General features: G+C 41.9%; 1 protein-coding gene across 4 annotated transcripts in view; it reads left to right on the forward strand.

Moving 5' to 3' along the window:
• Positions 1 to 27580, forward strand: part of EYA2 (EYA transcriptional coactivator and phosphatase 2) — a 104049-nt gene that overhangs the window by 73161 nt on the left and 3308 nt on the right. For all 4 annotated transcript variants that reach the window (XM_075108773.1, XM_075108774.1, XM_075108771.1 and 1 more), the window contains exons 8-15: positions 33 to 160; positions 661 to 744; positions 13935 to 14024; positions 20630 to 20688; positions 22913 to 23073; positions 24118 to 24232; positions 24860 to 24981; positions 25818 to 25918. In XM_075108773.1, the coding sequence (XP_074964874.1) occupies positions 33 to 160; positions 661 to 744; positions 13935 to 14024; positions 20630 to 20688; positions 22913 to 23073; positions 24118 to 24232; positions 24860 to 24981; positions 25818 to 25918 (860 nt within the window). The remainder of the gene's footprint in view (positions 1 to 32; positions 161 to 660; positions 745 to 13934; positions 14025 to 20629; positions 20689 to 22912; positions 23074 to 24117; positions 24233 to 24859; positions 24982 to 25817; positions 25919 to 27580) is intronic.

Here is a 27580-nt window from a genome sequence, read left to right on the forward strand (position 1 = left end):
AGTTTACAATGGAATTTCTTGTTTCATAATAGGGGAATATTCAACAACATCAGCAAAAGATATAGAAACAGATAGGCATCACAGAGGGTCAGATGGCAAGGTACGAGCTCGGTCAAAAAGAAGCAACGATCCTTCCCCTGCTGCTGACAGTGAGATTGAGGTAATAACTTTAATTTCTAATCCCTTAGTAAATCCAGCAAAGATAAACTGTTGCATCTGTTAGCAAATCCCACCATCAGACTGGTGAGTTGTAAGAACCAGAATAAAATCAGTATTATCTCTGGAGCCTACAGGCATGGGTAGTGAAAATAATTGCTCCATTTCTGTATTACCAGCATCTCAAAATATTCCTCATATGTACTTTTTTTTTCCTTTGAGCTTTTTCTAAGTCTGCTGTTTTGTTCCTCTGACTTGACATGCAGCAGGGGATTTCTGTGGTTGGTATGAGAGCAGACTCTCAGGATGATGAGCACACACATAGTGCAAAAATCCCTGTTTCATTTTGCCTGCTTTCACAAAGCATCTCCAGTCAGTGCTCCAAATGGGTTTCAGATCTTAAAAAGCTCTAGTCCAACAGGACATATATCCTGACTGAACAAATTCTTGTAGTTGCTTAATATGTAACTATATTTCTTTTTTCCACCCTGTCTGTCATCACAGCGTGTGTTTGTGTGGGATTTGGATGAGACGATAATTATTTTTCACTCCTTACTCACGGGAACCTTTGCATCCAGATATGGGAAGGTAAAATTTAATTTTTTTAGCATTACTGCTTGTCCAGCCAAGTTGCATCAGGAACTGTGGGGGCAGTTAATGAGATGGCTTTTCAAACAGATGCTGCCAATTTTATTCAGACACATTTGTATAAATATGTCCTGTGGTATTTCCTTCTAACATGTGAAAATTTGATTACCTGCCTTTCATGTTGCAAGCAGCACCGTGTTTTTCAAAAGCTTGTATTGTTCAGCTGCTGCTAGATGGGACATCGGGATGTTCTTTCAATGTCTGTCTTCTGCGAGAAAGAGCCTTCCAAGCAGCCAGACAACATTAACTCCAGCCTGAATGAGGTTACACGTTTTTTTAGACCAGTGTTTTCTTACAAATCTCAGACAACTTTTTAAGAGAAGAGTACTGGCCATGAAGAATACTGGCTCTGCTTCCCACATGGCTGCTGAAGCTTACATTTTTAAGGGGTTTTAGGAGCCATATCTTTAGCTATCCCTACTTCAGGTACGGGTATATGGGTAGTTTAGGTATGGGAAATGCAGGCAATTCCATCTTTTTAGGTAACTCTCTCTGTGGCTGAACTGACTGAACTTGGCTGCTAAGGGGAAAACGCTGGCTTTTGTATTTAGTACCATGTGCTTCAAGTTCTTCCTAAGGCAGCTTTTTATGATAAACAGTTAAGTCACTTTGAATTACAGAATGTCAAACACTCTTAAATGGGTAGGAGAAAGACAATATCATTACCTAATTAAAGGTGGATGACCTAGTTGGCAGCTGTTTCCACACATGGCTTTGAACAGTCAGCTTCATCAGGAGACTGGAAAATAACCCTGCTTCTCTCTAGAAAGCAAAAATATGATTTGACATCATTTCATGGCTTTACCAGCTGTACTTGTTTTATGATGGTTATAACAAGCTGAATGTGCAATTAGTAAGATAGATTTATTGTTTGCTGTTAGATGTGCACAGTTGTGAAGGATATAAAATGGTGTTTGTGGTGTGGAAGTCTACTGCAGCATTTGGAATGCTGCTAGCACTTCTAACAGCACCCTCTGAAAACGAAGCACGTGTTTCCAAGCAGGGATTTATTCAGACCCATGTTGTACAAGGTAATTGAAGCAGTTACTTTTCCCAGGGAACATAATGAATGAGGCAGTCTGAGGTATACATGTGTAAGCTCAAACCTACTGCCTGCAAAAAGTAGAAAGAATTAGGCAGGATCAGGAAACATAAACTTACGTGGTGTAGATCTGCTATGTGGTCATGCCTAGCATTGGGTAGGAGCTACAGTATGCATACGGAGAATTCCTTTAATGGGCTGACTTTGTCCCTGCATAAAACCTCTGAAGCAGATGCCTTCGTTTGCTGCCTCCTGCACAAGTTTAGAGGGTGTGGGGTTGGGATCTGCTGCATGGGGGCAGATGGTGTTGGACTGAGGGGGTGAGATGGACCCGTGGAGATAAGAAGCCCTGCCACTGCAGTGCCTGTGAGCTCTTGCTGATGGGCTGCCACAAAGGCAGACGCTGCCATCTCTAGAGCAGCTGGTGTGGGGATGAACTGGGGTCAGGGAGTGGAGCCGAAAAGGGTTTTTCAAAAGCACTCACCAGTGGCCGAGTGTCCTGTTGGCCGTGGGAGTAGAGTTAGGGCAAGACAGGGCACTTGTGAGCAGCAGCCTGGAAAAGGGACTAGGGAGAGGGGGAAACATGAAAATGGAAACCTGGGGGATTGTCTGCTTTGGAAGGCCTTTGAAGGTACAAAAGGACAAACTTCAGTTGGCTGTTTCCTTTATACGAATGTAAAGAATGATAGAAACATGAATCTCTTTTTTTTTTTTTAATGAATGAATCACCTTTTCTATTAAGTTACCACAGCCTCTTCGCGAAACTTCTCTAGGATTTTTTTTTTTTGATTCTTCATTTGTTTCATCAGTATTAAATTCCTCAGGGCTTTCCTATATGGGAAATGGTTGTGTTATAAAAGTATTACAGGCTAACGGCTTGATCCAAAGACAGCCAGAGGCTTTGGTGGGCTTTGGAACAGACCTTAAACCAAGAGGGAACATGCTCAGACAGGCTGTCCTGGGAACCGCTAAATAGTAACACAATTCAAAAATGTTTAAGTGAGCTGAACTATCAAGTACAAGTGAAGCAGTGAGCCAGAGGTTAATAGACTTTTAGAATCTCTTACTTGAATAACGTAGGAAGTGTTAATCTCAACATAAATTAAGTATCAAGGCCTAAAATTCTTATATTTTACCATAATTGATGATAAAAGTTTCTTGTGCCTGTAATTAGACATGCACATGCATTGAATTAAATCTCACACAAGGAGGTGCTAGTTCTGTGTGTCTTCCTCCAGAAAAAGTGCCGGTTTGTAGGATCGTCATCATTCCCCTGACCAATATTAATGTCCCAGCATAATCCTGTCTGTTGCACTGATACAGCTGCTGTGCAGCCACTCCAAGTATTAGTCTATAAAGTTGGTCAGTTTGAAGAATAACACCTCTTTCTGGGATGATGTTTTCTGGGAAGAGCGAGGGAGGAACATCAACCATAGCTTCAGAAATTTCGGTCTAAATGCCTGTTGTTGTTTAGCTACAAAATCTCAAATGGTTCTGTGTGTCGCCACTTCCTTGATAATGGCAGCAATAGGGAGCTGTCCAAAAAATCTGATTTTGAAAAAAGAAAAAAAAAAGGGAAAAAAAGAGGGAAGAATTCACAAAAAGGATTATAAGTTGTAGTCATATTATTAATCATTAATGCTTCAATGTATGTTTTCTGACCTGATTTTATGTGAAAATTCTCTTTCTTTGGTTTCTGAGGGAAACCTCTATGGTCCTTGCCATACATATCGGCTCCTCAGAGCATGGACAGTTCATCTCAGGTGTTCAGAAAATAATTTGCTCACAGCATTAATAGACATTAAAACAAAAAATTTACAGTTGAAGCATGAATGAATAGCTCAGGCTCAGTTGCTCCTTTTTTTGTCCCCTCTGCCCAAACTCTTTGGTCTATCCCATAGATTAGAGTCGTCAAACATTTGGTCTTAATGTCTTTCCCATACGGTCGCTGCAGTATAACCTTTATAGTGGCAGTCAGAGTGGCCTGCAAATTCACGTCTCCTTTGCTTTTTTGCCCATGGTTGAATGGATGCATACCTGCACAAACATAGGGAGTCACGGTCTAAGTGATCAGGGCAGCAAAGCTGTCAAACCCAAGGAAACCTCTGTATCCTTTGGTTTCTCAGCAGGAGGCCCTCTGACAAGAAAAGGGAAAAAAAGAAGTTCCATAGGCAGTTAACCCTGGATATTATGTTCAGGAGGGTTTAGGAACCTGTTCTGCAGGCTTCTGATCACTGTATGAGTGCCGAATATTTGTTGTGTGCCTAGAGACCACAACAGATGTAGACCATCATTATAGCTTAATGTACTGTCCACCCAGCCCTTTTAATCCCTTTAGGCATGTATAATAGAGCTCCCATTCAACAGGAAGATGACTGCAGTCTTTACTATGTCCACAAAGATCTGCCCACCAAATCACTGACTAAACATAATGGGAAAAATGGGACAGAATCCGTAACAGTGCTGCTGGGGTTTCACATGAGTTGGGTAGAAGTCTTTAGCCATTTGAAGCAGCTAGGCGCAATACAGAAAGACTCTTTCGGTGCTATTAATTCAGACACAATAAAAAGAGATTGCATGCACTCATGTGCCAAGAAAAATCATAAGTCTATTCCCCTTTCCCTGAGATATTTGCAAGCTTGTTCCGTAACCTGTGTTGTTAAAGCATTAAAAAAGAATTTCTGCATCTCTTTCAGTCTGAGAAATTTTAAGTATTATATTGCAGATTCATTCTCATGCTTTTCGAAGGACTAGTATCAAGAAAAAAGGGACCACTACCAAGCGTTTTCCCTAGCTGAGGAATGTGTGTGAAGCTAATAGCTCTTCTCAGTATTTTGTATTGCTCCTAGAATGTGTATTCTTGTTCTGTGTTGGTACGTTCCTTGGGATTTTAGTGCCAAAATGAATTGTGAGTAAAGTAAAACCTGGAGTTAAAAATCATCGTTATGTGCAAGTTACTCTGAGATCCTGCAAGCAAATGGAAAGGATTTTATTTTAGCACTGACTTAAAGAACTGAATACATAGGACAGTCTTAAATTCTTGAATAGTGTTGGATCTTTATCAGTGCTTTGACAATGTCTGCTCATACCTGGGAGTTACAACCTATGAAATTCCCTGTAAAATGCATAGCAATTTCTGGGATTGTTCTGCATCTTGAATTGTCTTGAATTAAGAAAAACCTACTGCAAAAAATAATAAAGCACATTATGTCCCAGTTTTAAATCAAAGTCATGTAAAGTTGTGTTCTAGATTTTAGTTAACCTTAACTGAAAGGTGTTTAGATTGCCTGTATTACACGGTGTCCCTGTGAGCCTGGACTATGTGGTCACTTTGCCTGGAATGGCCGCTCTGGCTGCTTTCAGTGGGGATTTGCAGTTTGCCGCATAGTTGCTTGCTTGGTTAGAGGCTTGACTGATGTAGGGGCTGTTTTTCTATGATAGCCGTATTTTCTTATTTTGCATTCCAGGAGTGGCAACATGAGATTTATCCAAGTTGTAAGCAGACAGGTGTCAGTGAGATAGAGACAGGGCATGCACTCACTCAAGTTTCCAGCCTGTGCAAACATGGGCTCTGCCTCTCTTATGAGGGACTTGCAGAGGCACAGGTATGAGAAGGACTAGGAGAGGGTCCTCCAACAATAGTGGGGCCTCGAGACATTTTAGACAGAGCAGTTAAAGTTGCTGTTTGGCCCAGCTGAGGACAGGACATAAACATGATTTTCTAGCTCTTCAAGCAAATGTCATCGCTGCTATATGTTGTGGCTGTCCGTGAACTGGACTGTTTTGTTCTCACTCTAAATGATGTTGTGGATCTAAGAAACCTTATTGCTAAAAAATTTCACTGGCAGTTACATGTTCTTACAAAAAGTTTTCCTTTAAGTGAATTATAATTTACAATTTAAAAAAAAGTCATTGAAAAGTTCCTGTTTGACTCGACTCGATCGTTGTAAAACCCATGGGTTTATTCCCCCCCCCCCCCCCATTTTCATTGAATGCTTCAAGTAGCTTGTGCTTTTCCCTGCTTTGTGCTGTCGCAGGACCCTAAGTCAGGACCTGACTGAAACGCCATAGGGATTTAATCAAATCTGATGGTGATTCATGCTTCTAATGGCCGAATCTGTCCTTTACCACTTTACAAACTGAGAAGGAATAAAACCCCATTTTATTGCTCGGCTGTTAAAAACTATTTGTAGAAGTTGCTAAGGTTCAAATCAAAAGCGCCCTCCCTTGAGAACTATTAGTTAATTCTAAGTGCCATAGCGTGGCTTTTTTTCTTCTCTCGCTTGAGATGTGGCCTTATATCACTACTGCTGTTCAAACATCTGAGAGTTTTCCATTCCTTTGACAAACATGAGCCAAAGTGCTTAAGGACATCTGTTTATTTTATTTCTTTAATGAGAAAACCTTCCAATTTCTTACTGGCTCAGCTGTGTTTATTTACATTTTGTTAGTCATATGTGTGGGGCACCTTGGGACGTTAAAAACCTGCAGAGGCCTATGCTGAGGGCTGCTAGCAGGCATCCTGGTCCGAAAGGCAGAATAAGCCCTTCCTAAGGAAAACACAGTCCTTGGAACTCCATAAAATAGATTTTCAAAACAAATAGACCCTAATTCACTCAGTAGATCATGGATTAAGTCAAGATGAATACAATTTGGAAAGGATTTTCTGAGGAAGTTGGAGATTTTTTTACCCACTGGAGGCTAAACCTTGTATTTAATGCCTTTTTAAGTTAAATTAAAAAAGCATTCAATCACTGCAGGTAATAAAAAAGTCTGTTACTTTAGACATGCTGCTATATCAATTATTAGTTCATTATTGGAGAGAAGGGAGTAAATAATTGCAGCCATTTGATTATTTCAAATGTGTATTTCGGGAGCAAACATCTGTGTTTATCATCTGTACTGGTTGATGAGAAGCAGCAGCAGAAACAGCAAAACCAGATCCACAACAGCTTAGACGGTGGGCATGGGAGCTGCTCTGAGCTCGTGTAGATATAACCTCTTGTACTAGAGCTTAGGTGAGCAGTGGGTTTTCTAAGCAAAGTGCACATGTGGCGAGTGGAAGTATTAAAGGATTATTTTTTACATAAAATATATTATTCGGAAACAATGCTGGATTGTCAAACAAGCATGAGTAAAGGGACCCTGCTTTCCCGTATCACTGAGTGGTGACTTGATTTTAAGGGAAAAATAGGTTAAAAAGCGACAACCACCAACGGAACAAACAAAACACACAAAAAAAACCCAAAACCAACAACAACAAAAAAAACACACACAAAAAAAAAACCCAAAGGGATATAACTTGTGTTGGGAAGTAGCCTGTGCAAAATATGCAGTTGTGCTGAGGATTACACACCGTGATGTGTTTCCACCAAGCTTTCCAGGAGTTTTGTATTTTTCACAGAGCTATCAAGGGCTTACATATAGAAATACAGTGATTTTCCTGTGTTGAGGGGAAGGGAATGAAGACGTATTTGGTTTAAATTTCACTCCCTCTTTTGACATTTATGCCCTGTAGAGTAAAAAGAAGTTATTTGTAGATTTTTGGTCATGAACCTTTTGTATTACTAAATCAAAATAATTTCCATTTGTTCTCAAGCATCACAGTGCAGCTTTTACCCTGTATTTAAGTACAGTATTCCCACAGGACTGGAATCCATTCCAGAACTCCTGGATTCAGACACTGGATAAATTAGTGTAGTCATTTCTGCTTGTCCCTAAGTATAGTTCATTTAGAGAGGGAGGAGAACCCTTTCAACCTGTGTGCTCTTGAATGTGAGGATTTAGTGACTGACATGTCCATTTGCTTATTGGAATAATTTCCAAGGTGTAGTCCCCAAACATTTCTGAACAGATACATGCCAGTAGAAGAGAGTCCTTCAGTAAATAATAAGCAATACTTCGGAAATACCACTCAAGTCATAGTGAGGGTGAATATGAAAAGGTGTCTGAATGAAAGGGATTAAATTACATTTTTCTCCATCTAGCATGGACTTTTCACAAGGTCACACTGTGATGACTGCATAGACACTATTCATTTAAATTTGGTAGATTGTCTAATAAACCTGGATATATCAACGTTTAGGTAAAACAATGTGTCTTCATATTGTCTTATGTCAATGCATCTTCAGGAAAAAAGTTTAGAGCCTGAAAAGCTGAGTGATTCTATTTGAAAAAGGACAATCCTTTTTTAAAAAGTCTGAAGTGTAGTCATTTAAGTCTCTTCTGAAAATAGGTTTCAGCTCCTTGAGCTACATTAGTTATTTAAAACAGTTTTTCTCGCAAATATCCACTCTCTTACTTGAAAAGCTCTGAGGAGCTAGGTCTAGCTGTAGCCTATGTCTATTAAAAAGATAAAATTGTAAGCCTAGCTACTTAAGTGTAGTAAAAGAGCTAAATGTGTTCTCTTCTTCAAAAAGACATGGACTTACTTGAAGTGATACACATGGTTAATTTCCCATTATTATGGGAAAGCCTTGTTCATGTCTCAAATTCTGATCAAGGTATAAAATGTTACAGCCAAAGAATGATTTTTCTCACAGACTCTTTCTGTTCAAACATGTGGCCCAGGCATTTGTATCTTTGCCTTTTTTTTTAATACTACAACTGAGCTGGTCCGTTTTCCAGGAGTTTCCAAGTAATTAAACCCAATTAAAACTATTAAATTCTTTCTTTTGGTGACATCTTTATTATTAACAGCTAACCACAAGGAGGAGATTTAACTCAGAAAGCCCTTGATTGTATACTAATCCGTCTCTCACCTCTGGCTGACACCTGTGGCAGATAAACCCTAAAGAATAGAAGTCTGATGAATACTCTTAATTAATACTTTCTTCCTTGTAGAAAAGTAATTATTTGCTCATGGCATAAACAGGTATTTGGCAGGGTTATAAAGAGACTGATTATTTTTAAATACTAGGGCTTTATTTTGTTTTTTTTGAAGTTGAGGTGGGAGGGAGGTCTGAATCCAAGATCCATGCTCAGACTAACTTTGGCCTAACATTTTGAATGTCGGGTTAATTGGCACATTGCTAAATAGAAGCAGAGTCAGACAACAAGCTGATTTGTTATCCATCTCAAAGGAGCCAGCTTCACCCCTTTGCTAATGGCCTGCAAGTCTGAACAGGGTACCTGTAAGGCAGAGGCTTGGAACGGGCTTTGGAGCCAGGATCGGAGGCGAGAGTGACTTGCACTTGAGAGATTGCCAGAGATAAGTCTGCTTCTCTCTTCCTTTCAAAATTACAGTGTACAGGAGGGGAGAGCTGGCTGTGGACATCCAGCCAACTGGATTAGTGGTAGCTGCAGGTGTTAACAATTACATGTCTTTTTAATGCGTACTCTAGGACAAGCATAAGCAGTTTATGAAAAATCGATTTCAGTGTTTCAGGAGAGCAGTGGTAAGAAGGTTTTAATAGAGCCATTTGGGAGGACGTTGATGGTGCAGTTTGAAGTGGGGCTGCAATGCATATGGGCTTTCATATAGGTAATGCCAGTCAGTAGTACCTTTAGTAGTGAAGATACGGCAATGCAGGCATCTGCGTAGGTTATCTTCTGAAAAAGGGTCTAGCGACCTACATAGTGCATGCTGCAACATACTTGCAGCTGTTTGTACCCATATTCAGTAGCTTAAAGCTAATTTGGGTATGCCTACACATTCTGCATTCCCTTTGCTTTGCTAAAATACAGACTGTTCAGAGTTTCACGTGGAGTGAGCAGACCTAATTTCCCACTGCTGTAATAGGGAAATACTTGTTCTTTGCTCACCTCCAGTTTTTGTGGAAATCATCATGAAGCAAAGACAGACTGAAGGCTGTTCAACAAGCTCCTTTTAGCCATCTTCTGTCATCCTGTTACTCAAAATGAGGGGACAAAATGAAAACAGAAACAGAAAATAATTTTAGGGAAGAAGCCTGTTAAAGCTGTTTGTTGGAGGGTCAGGAGTGCCTGGTCTGTCATGTCTGAGCACCAGAGGTTAGCACTAAAAGTAATTTGTGGGGCTGTTTAATTCCAACCCTGAAGGAAGCTCCAGCAACGGTGCATGGCAGAGGTGAGGCATATAGGGATACACTGTGGTGCTGGAGGTTTTATTTGCAAAAGGAGTTTATTGCCTGTTTTCTGTCCCTGCCTCTCATTGTCCTTGTTTGTGAAAGCATGACTCATAGATTAGCAGTGGGGTAGGACCTCGCTCTTCTAAAGTTACTAAGCAAACACTCAGGATTGAGTTTTTAGATTAATCTGTTTTCGCTGTAAAAAATGGTTCCTGGAGCAGATTTGATTTCAAGCTGTCTGTGGTGTGTTCTTCCTTGGGCTTCATATGCATCAGAAAACACTGGCTAGATCTGTTACCCAGAAAGCTTGTTCCCAGGGCTCCAGGATGCACTTCTCCCATGGAAGGACAGGTCATCAGGGATCATCGGTATGAATGTGGCAACTTTATGTCACTCTGCTAAACTCACACTAACGTAGGCATTAGCAGCCCATCAGGGCATCCCCTGCAGCTCAGAGAGATCCTTTAGTGGAACAGGATTTCAGTGTCTAGGAAGAGCTCTCCATCACCATCTTCAGATAAATTTAATAATTCTCTTTCAGATTATTTACACACTCTACAGAGAATTTGGGCAACACATTGATTGATATATAATTTCGTGCTTTCCTGTCAGTGTGATTTTCCTGTTTATTCATACTTGAATTGGAAGCTGTAGCAACTGTGTCTTTCCTCTGTGTGGGTACAACCTCTCTAGCACAGTGGGGTTCAAGTCTGGGGACTAGTGCTTCTAGATGCTACAGTAATGCAAATAAATAACTGCCAGTGGAACACTGCCCTAGTGCCTCTAGACACCTATATTGTACTGGGAGTGCTGATTTGCCTTTTAACTTTATCAGCCTCTTTAAGACTTGGAAGCATGCCTTGCCATAGAGGAAATGTCCATACTGTGAAAGCAGTGATGCCAAATCATTTCCCCAAACGACCTCCCCTCTGGGTGGTAAAATGCATTTTTCTGTTTTATTTTCATTCCATCATATTCTCTATCTCAAGAGAAAGATTCCCCCCCCTTTAATTTCCATATTGTTTAGTTCAAGAGAAGGTAACTTCATACACTGTGGAAATATTTCCTACCACACATTAGTGATTAATACCAATAAAGCTAAAGACAAAACTTACAGGATAAATGACAGATACCAACCAATGAGATTTCCTGAAAGGGTTTTAAAGGCTAATGATCCTTGAAATGTATAAAAATAAATTGCTTCATTAAAAACTATTTTACAAAATAATTTCTTCCTAGCAGCATATTTTCTTCAAAACAGTTCCCTCGTGTAACTACACCTGGGTAGTAAAATTTGATTCAGTGCTGTTTGCATGGGGCCACAGTCAGATGCCCTGATTCCGCCTGTGTCCCTGTGCCTTGTCGCGGGTGCAGGTTTGGGGCTTAAAGTTAGAGACATGTTCAATGCAAGCCTGTTGCAGTTTACTTTTTGTCCAGAGGAGAAAGTGCCCCTCTTTCTGGGACAGCAAGAGGTGTGTTTCAGACATGAGTGACAGAGCTTTTCTTTAGATGGGCACAATGCTTGTGAGTCACACACATGGCAGAAACCACAACCATTCTGCTCTAATTAAAGAGAACTACACCAAGAATGTGTAATAATTAGGTTAGTGTGTAATACACCATCCATGTCAACAGCATCTGCCATGAAAGTTGATTGAAATGTACTCATTTTCCAAACATTATGCTGCCTGTTAGAGCTCCTCAGCTAATCCATTACTGTCCTGTCATACAATAACATGACTCTGCAGAAATCTGCAGAAAATTAGAGCAAAGACTACATATAAATCTGCCCTGGTTTAGCATGGCTTGCAACTTCAGTGAAGGAAAGCCACCCACATAAAGATGAGAGATCCCTGTCCTAATGAAGGTGAATTGCAAATAAAAGCCTGTTATGGGAATGCTTTTTTTTTTCAAGTTTTCTGTTGTTTAGTGTGAACAGGCACAATGCTTTTGAGCTATGAGTGTTTATCAAATTAACTACAGATTATTTTTGCTTGTGTTTTTGAAGTATTTAATGAATAAGAAAATGTTCTGCTGGTGACCTTGTTTGCATCAGTGCGTTTTTATGCTTTTGCTGTGGGTTTAGGAACAAGGTCAGTTGTTTTGGGGTGGGAAGGGTGGTTGACTTTATGCATGAGACACGTGGAAAAGTGACTGAGAATCATTTAATATTGCAGTACACCACACTGGATGCAGCAGGTCACTTGATTGTGTTCAGAGTAACGGATCAGCAGAGGCTGTATCCAGTGCTCATTGGGCAACTTTGAAGCAGTAAGCCAAGAGCTGTAAGAGTCCTGCAGCCACCATCTCCCATCCAAGGGGCAGTTGGAGGACCAACTAAATCAGCTGTGCACATGCAGTCGGTGGTTAATGTAGCCCTCCAAGCCAGAAGAAAGGAAAATGACCCAGCCAAAAGTGTCAGTCGCTTCTGCCACGCAGGACTGTCTGTGGGTAGCTTCTCTGGCCAAGCACAGTCAGCCCTATCAGCTTGGGCTGATTTAAGCTTGCGCTTGCTGACCTGGCGAGGAAATTAAGTGACGGCCCTCTCACAGGCAGTTGTGGTGTCTTGGCTGGGTAGTAGGGGGCAGGAAATAAAACAACTGAACTCAGTAAAGTAGAGCTGCAGGTAGTGTAGTCCTTCTCCAGAGGAATTTACTTAAGGTTTTGCCACTGATGTGGGTAGGAGCAAGATTTGGATGTGAGAAAGTTCACACGTGCTTAAGAATGTGTAGAAGTTGTTTTAGAGCTTCTGGCATGTGCATTTTCACATTCTGTTAATCGTTATAAAACTGGTTTAAAAATGCTGCAGGCAGACAGAGATTCTACATCACATCCTTCCCTTTTAGGAAGCAGTTTGGGACCCTCTCGGGGAAGGGCCAAGTTAGACCCACACCCAGCTAGGCAGGGGTGGCTGATACAAGAAAATGGCAGAATGAGCAAACCGTTACAGTCAGCCAGCCCACGCAGACAGGAGCACTGGGAGCTTGTCACCATTTCTAACACTAGCTAGAATGACAGATGAACCCATCCAGCATTTTAATGTGCTGTGTCTTTTTATTTTTTTTTTTATCGATGTAGTTGTTTGGGTGTAACTGCCACTATGGCTGCAGTTCTGGCTCTGCAAGCATGCTTTATACCACTGCAGAGCACACTGTGTTATGGGTAGGAATAATCATACTTGCATAAGCATTTTATCATGCTATAATTGGGTTAGCATGGTAGGATGGGATTATTTTAACTCTGCTGATGCTGTTAAACAAGTAGGCAGGTTCAGTAGGGATGGGAGAGCTTGGCTGGTCTTGCATCTCCTGCCCAGGTGCACGTGTGTTGCTGAGGACAGCAGATACTGTATCACGTGCTGGGCTCTGATGTGCGAACTATACATCTGCTTTTCTGTCCTATTCTGTGCTGATCACCGGCGTTAGCAAGGCACTAAAGACCTAAGCCCAGTGTGCTGAGACACATCGATTGCACCCTTTAGAGAAAGAGACTCAATGTATGTTTGAGCTCCTGAGTTCTGTTCTCCGATTTTGCTCACCAAGTTGCTGTTTGACATTAAAAGAGAATAATTCTGACCTTCTATGGCTAGTTTGAATGACAAAGTCAGGAAAGGATCACCCTCTGTGTGTTCTGTTGCTCATAACTATCCCCTAACCATTCACTAATGATGCTATTTGAAATTAATCCTTGGTCTAACCTACTGAAGCAATTCTTACATAGTTTCAGGTGTTTAAAGGTTCTTGTTATATCGTCTGAAGTGTGCGGGCTATTATTGGCCAAGGCGAGCCATAGATACCCTTCAAAGAACAAAATTTGATTATCTAGGAGAGCAAAAGAAAGGATGGGAAAATCATGTTAAGATACACTTGGGAAATAAAATTACTTTAATGAACATATCTTCAAAAGCAGGAATGTGTAGATCCTATGTTTGCTCTAAGATCTCCCACCACCACCACCCCACCCCCCCCAAAAAAAAAAAAAAAAAAAAAAAGACAGAAAAATCAAAGCGAATGGCAAAAACCCTGATTTTCCCCTAACAGGACACTACAACGTCTGTGCGGATAGGTCTTATGATGGAAGAAATGATCTTCAACCTTGCAGATACACATCTGTTCTTTAATGACCTGGAGGTATGTAGCTGCTTATTTTATTTAACATCTCTCTCTCTAATCATTTGCATCTGGTCTACAAACTTCTTTTTCTGACCAAGAAACTTTCATTTTTGACCCCAAAGAAATGGGCCTTAGAGGGCTTATTGGAAGCATACTTTACTGTGTCCCTTTGACATCTTCATTCTGTTAAGGAATTTTTTTCTAAATACACAGTAACAATGATGGCTTTTGGCAGTTTTACTAAATCTAATAATGAGGACATTGCTGCTGGTTCTCCTGAAATTTGCTATTTAATAATTTTATTAAGCTAAATTAGCATAGATCCTATGGGGCAGGTAGCAATTAGCTATGAGCCAATGCAGAGGTTTTGAAAATGGTCTCTATTCTTGAGGAAGCTCTGTTTGCACACACAGGCAGAGCAGGAGGTCTGCTCAAGCTCAGGCACACTGCAGGATGAAACTATGGGAGTTTCAACATAAAAGACCAAGAGGAAGAATCCTTCCTGTTTGTGGCATGGTTAGATGTGACTCTGCCTTATGCAAAGTGAAAATCCTTTTGAATATATGTTAAAATTCAAGCAATGTGATGCTAGCAGAATTCTGTCACCAGCTGAGAAACAGCTGTACAGCACTGATGAAAATTAGTTTGCATTTTCAATTAGTAGAAATAGTCTAATTGAGTCACATACAAAGTGAGTAAGATGGGGTTTGTGCTGTGGGCACCTTGGAGTCAGAATGCTGCTTGGAGGTGTTTGGAGGAAAAAAATCTGGCATCCCTGGGCAGATTTCTGTGGTCTTTTTCTTCACTTGAAAAAAGGAAGGATTTGTTTCTGTGCCAGAGAACTTTTTGTGCCTGATGAGTTCAGTAAGAACTTCTGGTTCCTTCACTGCTTAATTGCACCATGGTCCTCTGCATTACAGGAGGTACAACCTTTCCCGCCACCTGTCTCCTTACAATCTGCTGTTTCACTTGCTGAGAATGTTAATTTCCTTTCAAAGGCAAGTAGTGGGTAGCATCTGAACTGACAGATATTTCCTCTTTCAGCTTTTTTCAAAGAGTGATGAAGGTACAGAAAGTGCAGAGTGAAAAAATCCTCTCTTGGGGGGAGAGGGGAAGAGAGAGCTGCTGCTTAAGAGTCCAGGGCACTATCTGAGTAGTGATATAATACACAAGTAGCATTTTTCACCCATCAGATCTCAACATGTGGTGCAGCAAAGCTCCATGTCCTACACAAAGCCACCCTCCAGAAACCCTTGGCCCATCTAGACTTTTGTAGTGTATAAGTTGGCAAATTATTTTAAAAAAAAGTTTTCTCCTTGCTTCACTTACTGCTCTAAAACATGAAATGAAGTAGCAAATCGTTTGGCCTCAGTCAAATTCTGTACATTTAACAATCAGTAACAGCTTTGGCTGCTAGAAGCAGAGTCCTTAAGTCAGTTTTGGCTCACGTGGCCTCAGGTTCTTCTTCAGCCATTACAGAAGAGCAAAGTTCTTAATTATAAAAAGTTGGTATGCTGTGGGTTTTATTTTTTTTCTTTTGTGGTTTCTAGACATAAAGCAAGCAAAAGCTAAACAAAAATCCCTCAGATAGGGAGCTGTCTCATTCCAGCAGGACTGTGTAACTGAGTAAAAACTAGTCCAGAGAAGAGCTAAAGTTTAGCACTGTGTCTCCAAATAGAAATCAGAACCTCCTGCAAAATACCTGGGCTCCATCTCCAACACAGGAAGAGAGCCAGGTGCTATAGGACACATCTGTTCAGCAAAATATTAAGGGAGGTTGTCTCTAAGTAGTTTGGGTTCCAAAGATGATAAATAGAAACATTTATGTTGCTATTGCTATTCTGTTGCTCCATGATAAAAAAATGAAGCAATTTTTGCTGATTTCCTAGGTTGCCTTATCAGCTTATCCGCTTTTACTAAAAAAACCAAAGAAACAAACACAAAGTTGGCAGCTGAATGAGTCGCTATGGCATTAATGGATTCGCCAGAGGGTATAAAGGGTCAGCATAGACACCTAAAGGCAAGCACAACTTGCTGCTTGACCTGGATGGCTCAAAACCTTGAAAAGCATTCAAAACCTTTGAAAACAAATAGTGTTCCAGATATCCATAGCAGAAACAAGCAGAGACATAGCCTTGTGAGACAATTTTATCTTAGGTCCAGCACTAAGATAAAAACACTAACTGTTCTAAATGATGACACATGGCCCAGGTAGCTGGAAAGAGAAGAGCATTTTCTACTTAAAAATTTCAGTTTTCCCTTTTCACACATGCTTGATAAGTGAAACAAACCAAAGGTTTTTTTCAAACCAAGGTGGTTTGGTTTTAGCTGAGCCTTTTCAAGAAAAAAAAAAAAGAGGGATGAGGGAGAATTCAAGAGAAGTATAAGTTTTTTGCAAAGTTTCACTTTCCAAAAAAAGCCATTTTGGCTTGGAAGAATTTGCTACAAGAGTCCTCCATCACTGTTCATTAACCATCCTACTCCTTCATTTAGAATGATAAATAAAAGTCAGGTTTGAGTATTCACAAAGTGATATTTAAGGATCATACATCACCAAGTGTTAGGCTTTAAAAAAATGCAGTGAATTTTATTCTTAAAAAATAAATTGATAAAAAACAAGCACAGGAGCCGATTCATTTCTAGACCCACAAACATTACCATATACATTAGCACCATCATGTGGTATAACACTGGCCTGTACAAGACAAAATAAGCTAAAACGGCACGGGGCTGAAACAGTTCCTGACTTATCTTCTGTGTTGGAGCAGGGTGAAGCTGTAACCAAGAAAGCAGCAGGATAGTTGCCCCATTCGAGACCAAAGCAAGAGTGCTCTTACTAGAAAATGCTACATATAAAACATTTCTCTGGCACAGATCCATGGCCAAGGTCAGGCATTTTGGGGGGCCCAGCAGACTGAACCAATCAGAGCATGGCTGGCCTCGGCCCTGACAGCAGAAGCAGGGGGAGAAGTGGAGGAAATGTCACCCATCCTCACCAGAGAGGCAGGCTGGACAAGGAAATCAGTTATTACCTTGCTTTAGCACAGGGGAATGGTTTATTTTGCTGGCTGCAGTTTTCAGTGCTGTGCAGAGCAGAAGGTGCTGCCAGGGTATAAAGCCCTTTTGCAGCATTCCCAGAAAGGGCCTGATAAGGATGAAATCTTTGTCCATAGATACAGCAAGGTTTGCATAGCCCTTACTAGCATTTGTGTGTTCCTCCTTAGTCTGGTGAGGTTGTGCTTTCACACTGTAGCAAAAACCTGGCTTCAAAATCTGAGTGAGGAGCCTGAACTGGCATACTCCCTTTTTTCTATCAAAAAATGATTCTGAGACTCTGTTGTTACCCAAGGCTCTATGTGTTTTTAGTGTTTAACAAAAAGGTATTCAGGCAACTGTTTCTGGGGTGCACTGTCTGGAGGCATTTTCCTGCTGTGCTCAGGAGTGGGAATCTTGGAGGTGTGAAAAGGCGAACCAGCAGATCCATTCAGATAACATGCTTCAACCCATCCTCTCTTAGTGCTGCAGCCTAGTAGAGAGGCTAATTTCCCATTCGTTTCTCTGCAAACCTCAGGCTAGTTGGATAGAAGGAGGCTGATCACTGGTCCCCAGGGCAGGTGGGTGACTGGAGAAGTCTTAGACCTAGACTCCTACTAAACACTACTTTTTTACAGAAAAGACATTGTCTGTCAGCAAGTTAGCTCTTAAGTTGTACAACTTAGAAGCTGGAGTTTTTTCCAGCTGATTCAGGGCAGGGAAGGATGTCCATGCTTGTTGAAGCACAGCTTAGTGGCATGCCTGCCCTGTAGCAAAGAATCAAGGCACCAAACCTTGACAAGGGCAGGCAGTGTGTAGCACTTCCAGGGTATGCAGTGACACAAGCATTGCCCGGTTCTGGAGGTTGTTAGCAATACAGTCCAGGCAAGCAAGGCCTGCGTTTGCGGAGCCACGGGTTGAAATCACCCAAGTGTGGTTTTGCTCATGTAGCAGTTACGTGCCTATATGTTGACCTATATGTTGACCACATCATCTCTGCTTGCATACAAGGTATTGTGTGCAAAGGGCTCTGATCACACTGCAGAATGTATCAATGAATATTCACTTGAAAGGAGGTATTCTCACTCTCTATTGCCCTTTTGGGAAATCGGGAAGAAAAGGAGTTGCCCAAGGTTACAGACCACAAAGAAGTTAAAATACAAACTCTGGTCTTTCCAGGGTTGTGCTTTTTCTCCCAGATGCCTTTTGTTCACAGCGCAATGCTGGCTAAAGAGTAGTACCTTCCATCCACAGTCCCTCTGGAGATATTATTGCCTGCCTCTCTGGAAAACAGGTATTAAGGACAGGGGGACTGACAAGGGGATGAGGAATTAACAAACAAGGGGATTAGTGTGTTTACAAGTTACTGCCTTTCAGAGCCATCCCTGGAGGTTTTTTATTCTGGCAACTGTTAAACCCTGCTTAATGACGGATGCAAGCTCAACTGATCAATGAATCAATGAGATGTTTAAAAATGTCTAACACAGTTCTGATACCCAAATAGAAAACCTGTGTGTTCATAAGTTGCTTCATATGTGCATGAGACATGCCTTGAGAGTATTCAGAGGGAGCGTAAGTGATAACAGAAGGAGCTTCTCCATGTATCCTCCGGAACAGCTTGTATTTCACAAGGAGGCAGCAGAGGCTCTCTCCATGCCTGCAGTACCATTTCAAAGTTGCATTAGCCCAGGCTCCTTTACATGTGGGTACAAGGGTCTGGTCCCACCTGGAGGCAGATTGTGTAGCACAGGCTGACTAGAGATATCACAACAGTAAAAACGGTTCAGTTCCCAGAGTTGCAAGGATTGACTGAGGTCTTACGTGTTTGACTCAGTTACAGGCTGTACGTGCAACACATCATATACCTCTGAAATCCTAGAGTATCGTTTTAAAAAGTCAGCAGATGTGAAAACTGGGATATGTCCCCACTGCAGACTTCCATTCGAACAATCTGGACCTTCTTTTCAGCAGCCCAGATATCCTGCCTTGATTCCCTGCTCACTAAGATTTCAAGGAAATTCTGCAAGAATGAGAAATTAGTCTTGTAACCAAGTAGTAAAACATGGTCCGCATTCTTGCTTTAACCAGCTTCCCTGTGTTTCACCCAGTAACACGATAGGCTCAGCCGGCGGACTATGAGGTAGCGTCTCACCAAGTGTCATGGTATTTTATTAAGTTAGAAATGTGATAGCTACTGTTGTCACACTTCAGTGTACAGAACAATTCATTCACAAATGAGAAAAACAGATCCCTCCACAAATACCTTTCCCCTGACTTAATGCCCTGCATCATACAACTGAAGTGGAGAGGGCTGCATCAATATTATCCCAGCATGGCTCACAACAGCTATTGGGAGGGGGGGCTTAAAAAATGGTGGGGGTGGAGGGGAGAGAGAGGTGCCAGCAGAGGTCTGCTATTCAGCTGCTTGGCTCCAATTGTATATAGACATGTACAGCCCAGTGGTAGGTTGATAGGAGGACTGATGAGATGAGAACAAGATATTTATTTTTTTTTAAAGGGACTAGTTTAAAGTCATTCATAAAACTCATAATTAAGGAACATGAGACAAATTCTGTGGTTCACAGGATACTGAAGTGGTGAAGAATATTACTGTACCTTTGTTAGCTGTAGTTGTTGTGAGTTTGGAGTCCTGTTGTACCAAGTGCTTTTATCTCTCTTGAAAAATCAACCAGAGCAAAAGACAGTGTTCATCAGCTTGAAGGCTTTCTGTTTTGTTCTTACCTGCAAGGCTCATGGAGAAAGGAGATTTAAGGTGGTGGGAAAAGTTTCCTGATTTTTTTTCTCTTTCTAATCTTACTACTAAGACTAGGAAAGAAACCAAAGAAATAACATTTCTCAGATTTTTGAGGCAGGGCCTCCACCATTCAAACAATGAAGAATTTTGGAAGATAAGATCTAGAGTACATACTTTGTGCGGGCTGAGCTCCAAGTGTACATTCTGGTTAAATTTCCTGTGCATAGATTTCCTCATTACTGATACACATTATTCCCCTGTCTGTGGCTGGGGCTATGAAAGGGTGCCACCTTCAGTGCTTCAGCCCAGCTTCTCTGAACATCAAAGGAAGCTCAGCCCCCTCAGAACAAACTGGGAAAACACTAGCAGGACAGGCGACTCTGGAAAGTTCTCTGGGACAGATCTTTTCATCTTGTAATTATGTGGGCATACACCTCCTGTCCAAAGCAGTATTCTCATAGGGGGAGAGGCTGCCAAATCCCTGACTTATCATGCATACAAAGTTTAAAAAAACAGAGTTTTCTTGGCTAAAACACAAGCATCTCTCTCCATCCTGTCTGCATAGGAAGGAGTTTTGCTTAGTGTATTATTCAAGAGCTGTTGTGCCCTTAGATAACAGCAGATCACACACATGCTCTGTCTATTCATATTTTGCGGAAGTGCTGTGATACTTGTTCCTAACAATTAACTGGCTAGACTATGCCAGACAATACTAGCAACGTATAAGATTTTATCTCCTTAATATTACCCTTAAAGTAATCTTTTGTTACATTCTTCCAAAGTTTTTTTTGAAGCATTTACTTACTGCTGTATTTGGTTTTCATACGCTTCTCAGGACTGTGACCAGATCCACATAGATGATGTATCATCAGATGATAACGGTCAAGATCTAAGGTACGGGATCTCCAGGCTGGAAGCTGCAGGTCAGGTAGTCCCCAGCTGTTTGAAAATAGGAGGGGGCTGGACAGTGATGTAAAATAACATTCTCAGCCATGCGCCCTCTCCGCTCCCTGGCTCCATGCTGTCTGCATTTATTAAGCACACAGAAGCACAGGGTCCCCTTTCTCACATTAATATGCCTGTGCTTACTGTGAAGCCCTGACTATACTGAGCTTGGAACCATTCTGGGAAATATATCTAAAATTAGGTTGAACTCCAGTCAGACTGTGCTAGTTTCTGATATGATTTGGCCAGCCAGTTGGCACAGTGTGGCCAAAATGCTTCAAACCCAGATTGAAAGGTTTCCCACTGCCCAATCTGTAATGAATGGGCTTAATAGTGAGGATTGTGGATTTTGTCACACTAGAGCCTTGTCACTGGTAGAAACCTGTGCCAAAACTGCCCCAAACATTATTATATCTGTACAAGTCAGATCATCATGTACAAAAAAACCTACATCTGTACAATTACATCTTCCTTTTCCAAAGTGTTGCCTGCAGAGTCAACAGTAATTGGCAAAAGAATGATGAGTGCAGAGCTCATATAGAGCTTTATAATTTGTGTTTTTATGGCTGGTTATTTTAAGAAATTGGTGCTGAAACAGCCCAGAAAACAGTGAAGTGTTTTAGGGAAGAGACTTCCTTCTGCAGAGAACACTTGAAAGATTTTTTTGCTGTAACGGACATGCTAGTTTGTTCTTTGCAGTTGCACTGAAATGGCACATGTATATTTAGGTCCTTTGGGTCCAGTGGCCTGTAAGCAGGTGAGTCTGGATACTTAGTCAGGCATTGATTAAAACCGTAGTTTCAGTTTTATCTCAATCAGTGCACTTACTTTGAGTGAGAAAAAAATTCCATATGCTAAGAGCATATCTTGAATCCTGTGAAAAGCCCCTGCCTGAGTGGTTTCAGTTGTTTCAAAAATACTTCTCAGCTGTTCATGGCTTGTCTATGTGGCAAATGGAGCTGAGCTGACTGAAGTATGTTAAGCATGTTAAACTCCTATTTGGATGCTCTAATAAAAGAAATAGTGTGGCATGAGGGCTTCCTAGAAGGGGAAATGACGGTGCAGTAAATCAGGACGTGAATATACCGGCACTGGCTACTCCCCCAGTGAGTTGTCAGAACCACTATAAGCTGAACTAACTTCAAGCTGCAGCTGAGAAGGGTTGGTCTGTGTCGCTGAGCCTTTCCATCCCTCCCTTTGTTCTGGTTGAAGCCGAGTTTGTCCAAATCCACTGGGTCTGGGACCTGATCCAGCCAACTGTGCCCCATGAGCTGCGGCTGCCCTCTTCCATCGCAGCTCAGTCTGAGATCCGTTCAAACCATGAAGCCCATCCTGATGGTGTCATCCAGCAAACATTTTAAGATGACATGAGCTGGTACCGTGTCTTTGCATGCCCCTGCCCTGCCAGTCAGGGAAGTGATCCAGCTGAAAAGCAACTTCCTTTTCTTTAAAGCTGTATTATCTTTTAGTTGGAACAGTCCCCTGATCTGATTCGCCTCAGTGCTGAGGAAGTGCTTGCACTGGCACAAAGAAAGGGACATCAAGGAGGGCTGAAGACAGGAACAAATGTCTGGTAGAAGGCAGGATTGCTTCCTTCAGAGAAACTGCCTGTTTAAAGTGTTTGTGCAACTGTCACTTGCCCCCAGTTCATTGTGGTAATTACACTAGAGTTGCTTTGAAATATTAACTCAGTTTAAAAAAAAAAACCCAAAACTTTACACGTTGCAGGCAGTTAAGGCTCCTTTAGTTAATTTATTTATTTTTGTTGATTTAGTGTGTGTTCAGAGCCTCTTTAGCAATATAGCCAAGCAGTCAGAAAGGCAACACCAGAATTTTCTCCTTTAGGATATCAATATTTCTGCAGTTACCTTAGCAGCCTGGATGAGAGGCAGGTGAGGAGTCTCAGTGACCTGAGGACAGTCAGATGTTTTGTAGGCCAGAGAGCCTCCGAACTGGCTGGGAGCACTAAGTAACGTGCATTGTGTTTACAGTAAGAACATTGTTTAAATCTGTGCTAGTAACAATGCTATAGATGAACTCCAGTTGTGTACAGTATGTCCTGTGTATATCTCTGCTGCCACTTGTCTCCACATTTCAATTGTTTCCACTCCCTGCTGGCACTGTATAGACTTTAATTATGCTGACCTCTCCCCTTCCCTCCTTCCTTTCCCAGCACGTATAACTTCTCCGCAGATGGCTTTCACAGTTCAACTGCGAGTGCAAATCTGTGTCTAGGCTCAGGCGTTCACGGGGGAGTTGACTGGATGAGGAAATTAGCATTCCGCTACCGTCGGGTGAAAGAGATGTACAACACCTACAAAAACAATGTAGGGGGTAAGTGTCTATGGCCAGGCAGCAAGCGCGCCTTTCATCTTCCCAAATGCTTCTGACCCTGCTAGGGACTTGTTATGGAGGAGGTATAGAGAGCATCGTGGTAAGAATACTTCACACTGAACTGAGCAAGTGTTTCGGCAGTCATCCTTAAATAAGGTTCTGTAAAGGATTTGCAGCAGATGCTAAAATACCTGGTTTAGTGGTTGGAGGACCCAAGTCTGACTGTGGGGCTTTATTTTATTTCTTTGGCAGGAAAGAAACCTTCTCCAGTTTTCCAAAAGGCTTAGTAAACAAGCAATCAGTTCAAAACAAAACATGCTGGTTTTTTTTCCACAGAACATATGTCTGATCTCTGTCTGAAGGCATTCTGGTATCATAACAGCCTGTTCTTAACTCCCCCAAAACAATCCCACCAGATATCAGGATGCGCTGGGTTCCTTCAGCTAGCTCCAGACAATTCTTCCAATAGGCTGCTCTGCTCCTCTTTTAGAACATCAGTGCCAGGTCTCTGCCTAGAAAGAGAAAGAAGCAAGACTCAGAATATCACCACAAGATTCTTTATTTTTTTAGCTGGAGGAATAGCATACCTGCATGTGCTAGAGATGGTGCACAGCTTTTCAGGAGAAACAAAACCATTCTGGCTTCAGATGTCTCCCAGCTCAGGCTGCTACCCACTATACTCAGTTCTTTCGTCCTCTTGCTCACTCCCCATCTGAGCTTTGTGCTAACTCCAAGAAAGTGTTTTAACAAGGTCCCATGTGAAGGTGGGACTGAAGCATGAAGGTGACTGGTACCGTTCTGCCGGAGAGGAAGGAAGCTGAGCTGCAGCAGCGTAGGAGTGTGCTGCAGACAGGCCTCATACCTCAAGGCAGAGCCTTGGAGCGACATGGCAGTGAGCAAAGGGAAGCAGCCTGCACCAGGGCCAACAGAAGGGCAGCAGGAGAGATGGGGTTCAGTCACAGGCAGGAGCCCTTTGGCATTCTACATACAGAGCCATGCAACTCCTTTTCTGTGCTTCTGCAAAGATGCTTTCCCTGCTTACAGGTTTAATAGGAGCTCCTAAGAGGGAAACCTGGCTGCAGTTAAGAGCAGAGCTTGAAGCGCTGACTGATCTCTGGCTCACACATGCTCTGAAGGCGCTGAATTTGATACATTCCCGGTAAGAACAGCTTAAAGAATTGCCTACAGGCTTGATCCAGGATCTCCTTTGCTTCCCTTTTTTTCCCCCTTCTAAACAAATCAAGACACATTTATGGGACTTTGCTGGCCAAACCTGTGGGAGGCCAGTCTGCACGTGTTTGCCAGACTTGAATTATCAAGGGTTGGGGTGAGCTTGAGATGATGAACTGAGTAAAAGAAAAAACAGTCCTTTTCCTTGCCTTTCCTTGGCTACCCCATCTGTGGTAGCCACATGAAAAGTAGCTCACCTTTCATGTAAGCGTGTTCACAAAAGAGTAGGAAAGGGAGAAAAGGGCTGTTCTATCCTTGAATACGTACACTCGAAGAACCCATCACAGAGATTAGTACATGTTATTTAAATTCCCACAAAATAGATCCTGGCATGCATGCAGTAAGGCTGCATCACTGCTGCTAGTTTATGTTTTTTTCATTCTACTAAGTTGATAAGAAGACATTACCAGTACCCACATTATCTGCCTCTAGCTGCAAAATCTCCCAGTGTTTTGGGAACTTCCAGTTGCAAGAAAGCTTTGCTTCCTGCCATCTTTCAATCTCGAGTAAGAGAGAGAAGCACAAGTTGCCACTTCTACTAACTTTTGTTTTCTAGGCCTAACTGTGTGAATGTGTTGGTCACCACAACTCAGCTTATACCTGCTCTCGCTAAAGTGCTCCTCTATGGACTGGGCACTGTCTTCCCCATTGAAAACATTTACAGTGCAACAAAAACAGGTAAGAGCAAACTAACTTAGGCCTCACTGAAGATATAGATTGAAGTTTTGTCCTTATATCAGGCACATCAACTCAGCTTGATTGCAAAAAGCAATGTATGAGCTTTATTTTTAGCTCCATGTTTACACATCTCTAATTCACATCCTGACTGCCCATGTTTAAGGTAGTACAGACTGGGGGTAGGGGGCGGGGGGGAAGTGTCTCCATGGCAGAGTGAGCCTGAAAAATACCTACTCTATGGAGCATCTACTGCATGTGGGATGTTCAACTGCGTGGAGCTAGGAGGAAGACGGTCTGGTTGGACCTGTTACAGAAACACTGTTTGGATCCTCTTATGCTTGGAGAGGGGTCAAGTCTGCTGAACAAGCTTTTGAAGCTTTGTGAGTAATAAATACTGGTAGGGTTGGCTTGGGGTTTGGGTTTTTTTTTCGTGTGTTCTGTCCTTTCTGGTATAAGTCTTTGAACCTCTGAGGTCTGTATTTTTATGTTTTTACTGCAACCAGAATGAACAGAAGAGGGCTCTTGAAACTGAATACTGAGAGTGTCACATCAGTCTACCAACTGCTGGTCTAAGCAGTGCATCAGTCACAAAGCTTACACAGAAAACTGGCAGCACTTGGAAGTCCTTGGCTGATAAAGAAAATGCTAGCAGCTGTCATGAGATGGAGAGAATCCATCTCAGATGAAGATTCAGCTAGGTTCTAATTTCAAAAGAAAACAAGGGATGTATCAGCAAGTTCAGTTAGGTTCCAACTCCACTCCTGGTACCTGAATGTCAGCCACACCTGCTGTATGTGTCCAGATTAAAAAAATGTCTCTTCTCTTCTGTTGCTTAGGGAAAGAGAGCTGTTTTGAAAGAATAATGCAAAGGTTTGGAAGGAAAGCCGTGTACATTGTAATAGGAGACGGTGTTGAAGAGGAACAGGGAGCAAAAAAGGTACAGCTTGTGGGTGCCGTGCAGGGTTCTTCCAAGTTTTCATTTCAATGACCCTTTCTTTACTTAAGCATTCAATGAAGCTCCCTCCATTTGAAATGGTTTACAATTGGTCTCATTTCTTTATGCAAAATACTCAACAACCTTGTCAGAAATTTTCTACTGTAAATCCCCCCACCTTGGCAGCAAGTGCAATTTTTCAGGCAGTTGCCGTGTCACATGTTCCAGGAATCATTCTTGCTTAATAAAGATGGCTTTAAACACATGAAAAGGAAAACTCCAGTGTGTGATCTCAGAGGAGCAAGCAGGGTGAATTTCTGATGTACACATGTCACTTTTGTAAATTCCAAAATACTGGAATTAGCTTTGAATTATTTGTTAGAATACGCATATATACATACAGGTATTTATGACTCATTGAGACCACAGGCTGTAACGTCATTAGAGTGGATACCAAAGGGACTAGTACTGAGGTACTGCCTTTATCAGTGATTTATGGATCAATGTGATTAATTTCACAAGCAAAATTAAACTGCGAAGGTGCACTGAATACAAAGTAGAACAGAAACTGCAAAAGCAGTATGGTCAGGAACAACAAGCCCTCGGTAATATTTGATGCTCAGTGCATAGATGTGGCCCACTGACACAGGTAGCCTTAGAAAGAATTAAATGGACTAACCTGTGCATCCAAGTGACTCCTCCAGTCATTAGTATCCACAGCCCGCTGACTGGGAAATGAGAACTGGAGTTTTAGGGTTCCCTTGAAGCTTCTTTGGTTTGGGTTGACTGTAAGAGAAGAGAAGCCAGAACCCCAGAGCTTGGAAGAGATAAAAGCAAAATTTTAGAAGACCAGAGCTCGCATTCTGCTTACAGTGACTTGCAGGTGGGGTGGGGCTAGAGATCCAGCAAGGAATACCTTCTGCCATACACATGGGATGTCAGTGTATTACTGAAACCAGGAGTGGTATGAGCATGGAGACCAACAACGACCTGAAGGAAAGCAGTCAGGAACATCAACTGAATGGGACAACATGAGAGTTGAATATCCAAAAATTTAACTTCCTAATCTTTAGAACAGAAGCCTGCCTGGAATCTCTAATTATTTGGCTTTACAGGGACAGGAATACAATTACTTAATGGCAAACATTATTTGCAAGACATCTTTGTGCATCCTGAGTTTTGTGCTCCTGATGTGACTGAGTCACATTTACTTCGGGAGCATTGGACGCGAGTTGAGATGCAGGAACTGACTGCATGAGTCCCTCCTTCAGCAAACTAGTTAATTTTTAATAGGCGTACAGATTACTGTACTGTACGCTCAGGTGATGTACAAAATATTACATCACAGGAACTCAGCTGTACAGCTGGCTCTTGTGCTGGAGGACCTGACCTCTCATTCTGAATGAAGATCCTGCAAAGACTTCCAAAGCACATTTGAGCTTGGGTGCACAAGCCCAGGAACAAAGGGATCCCAGCAAATAAGGTGATTAGCGCATGTTCTATCCTCAGAATTGTATCTCAGGTCGTCTTCAAAGCAGCAGAAACCCTCTTTTTTTATAGCGTGTTTCCCCTGGCCAATAGAAGCAACAATACCTGCCCCCACCTTGGAAAACTAGCAAAATCTGCAGCTGGTTCTCTAGTTCTTGAAGGGTTAAGGAGTTGTCA

The sequence above is a fragment of the Phalacrocorax aristotelis genome, chromosome 13 (genome assembly GCF_949628215.1).
Source record: "Phalacrocorax aristotelis chromosome 13, bGulAri2.1, whole genome shotgun sequence".
Lineage (NCBI taxonomy): Eukaryota > Metazoa > Chordata > Aves > Suliformes > Phalacrocoracidae > Phalacrocorax > Phalacrocorax aristotelis.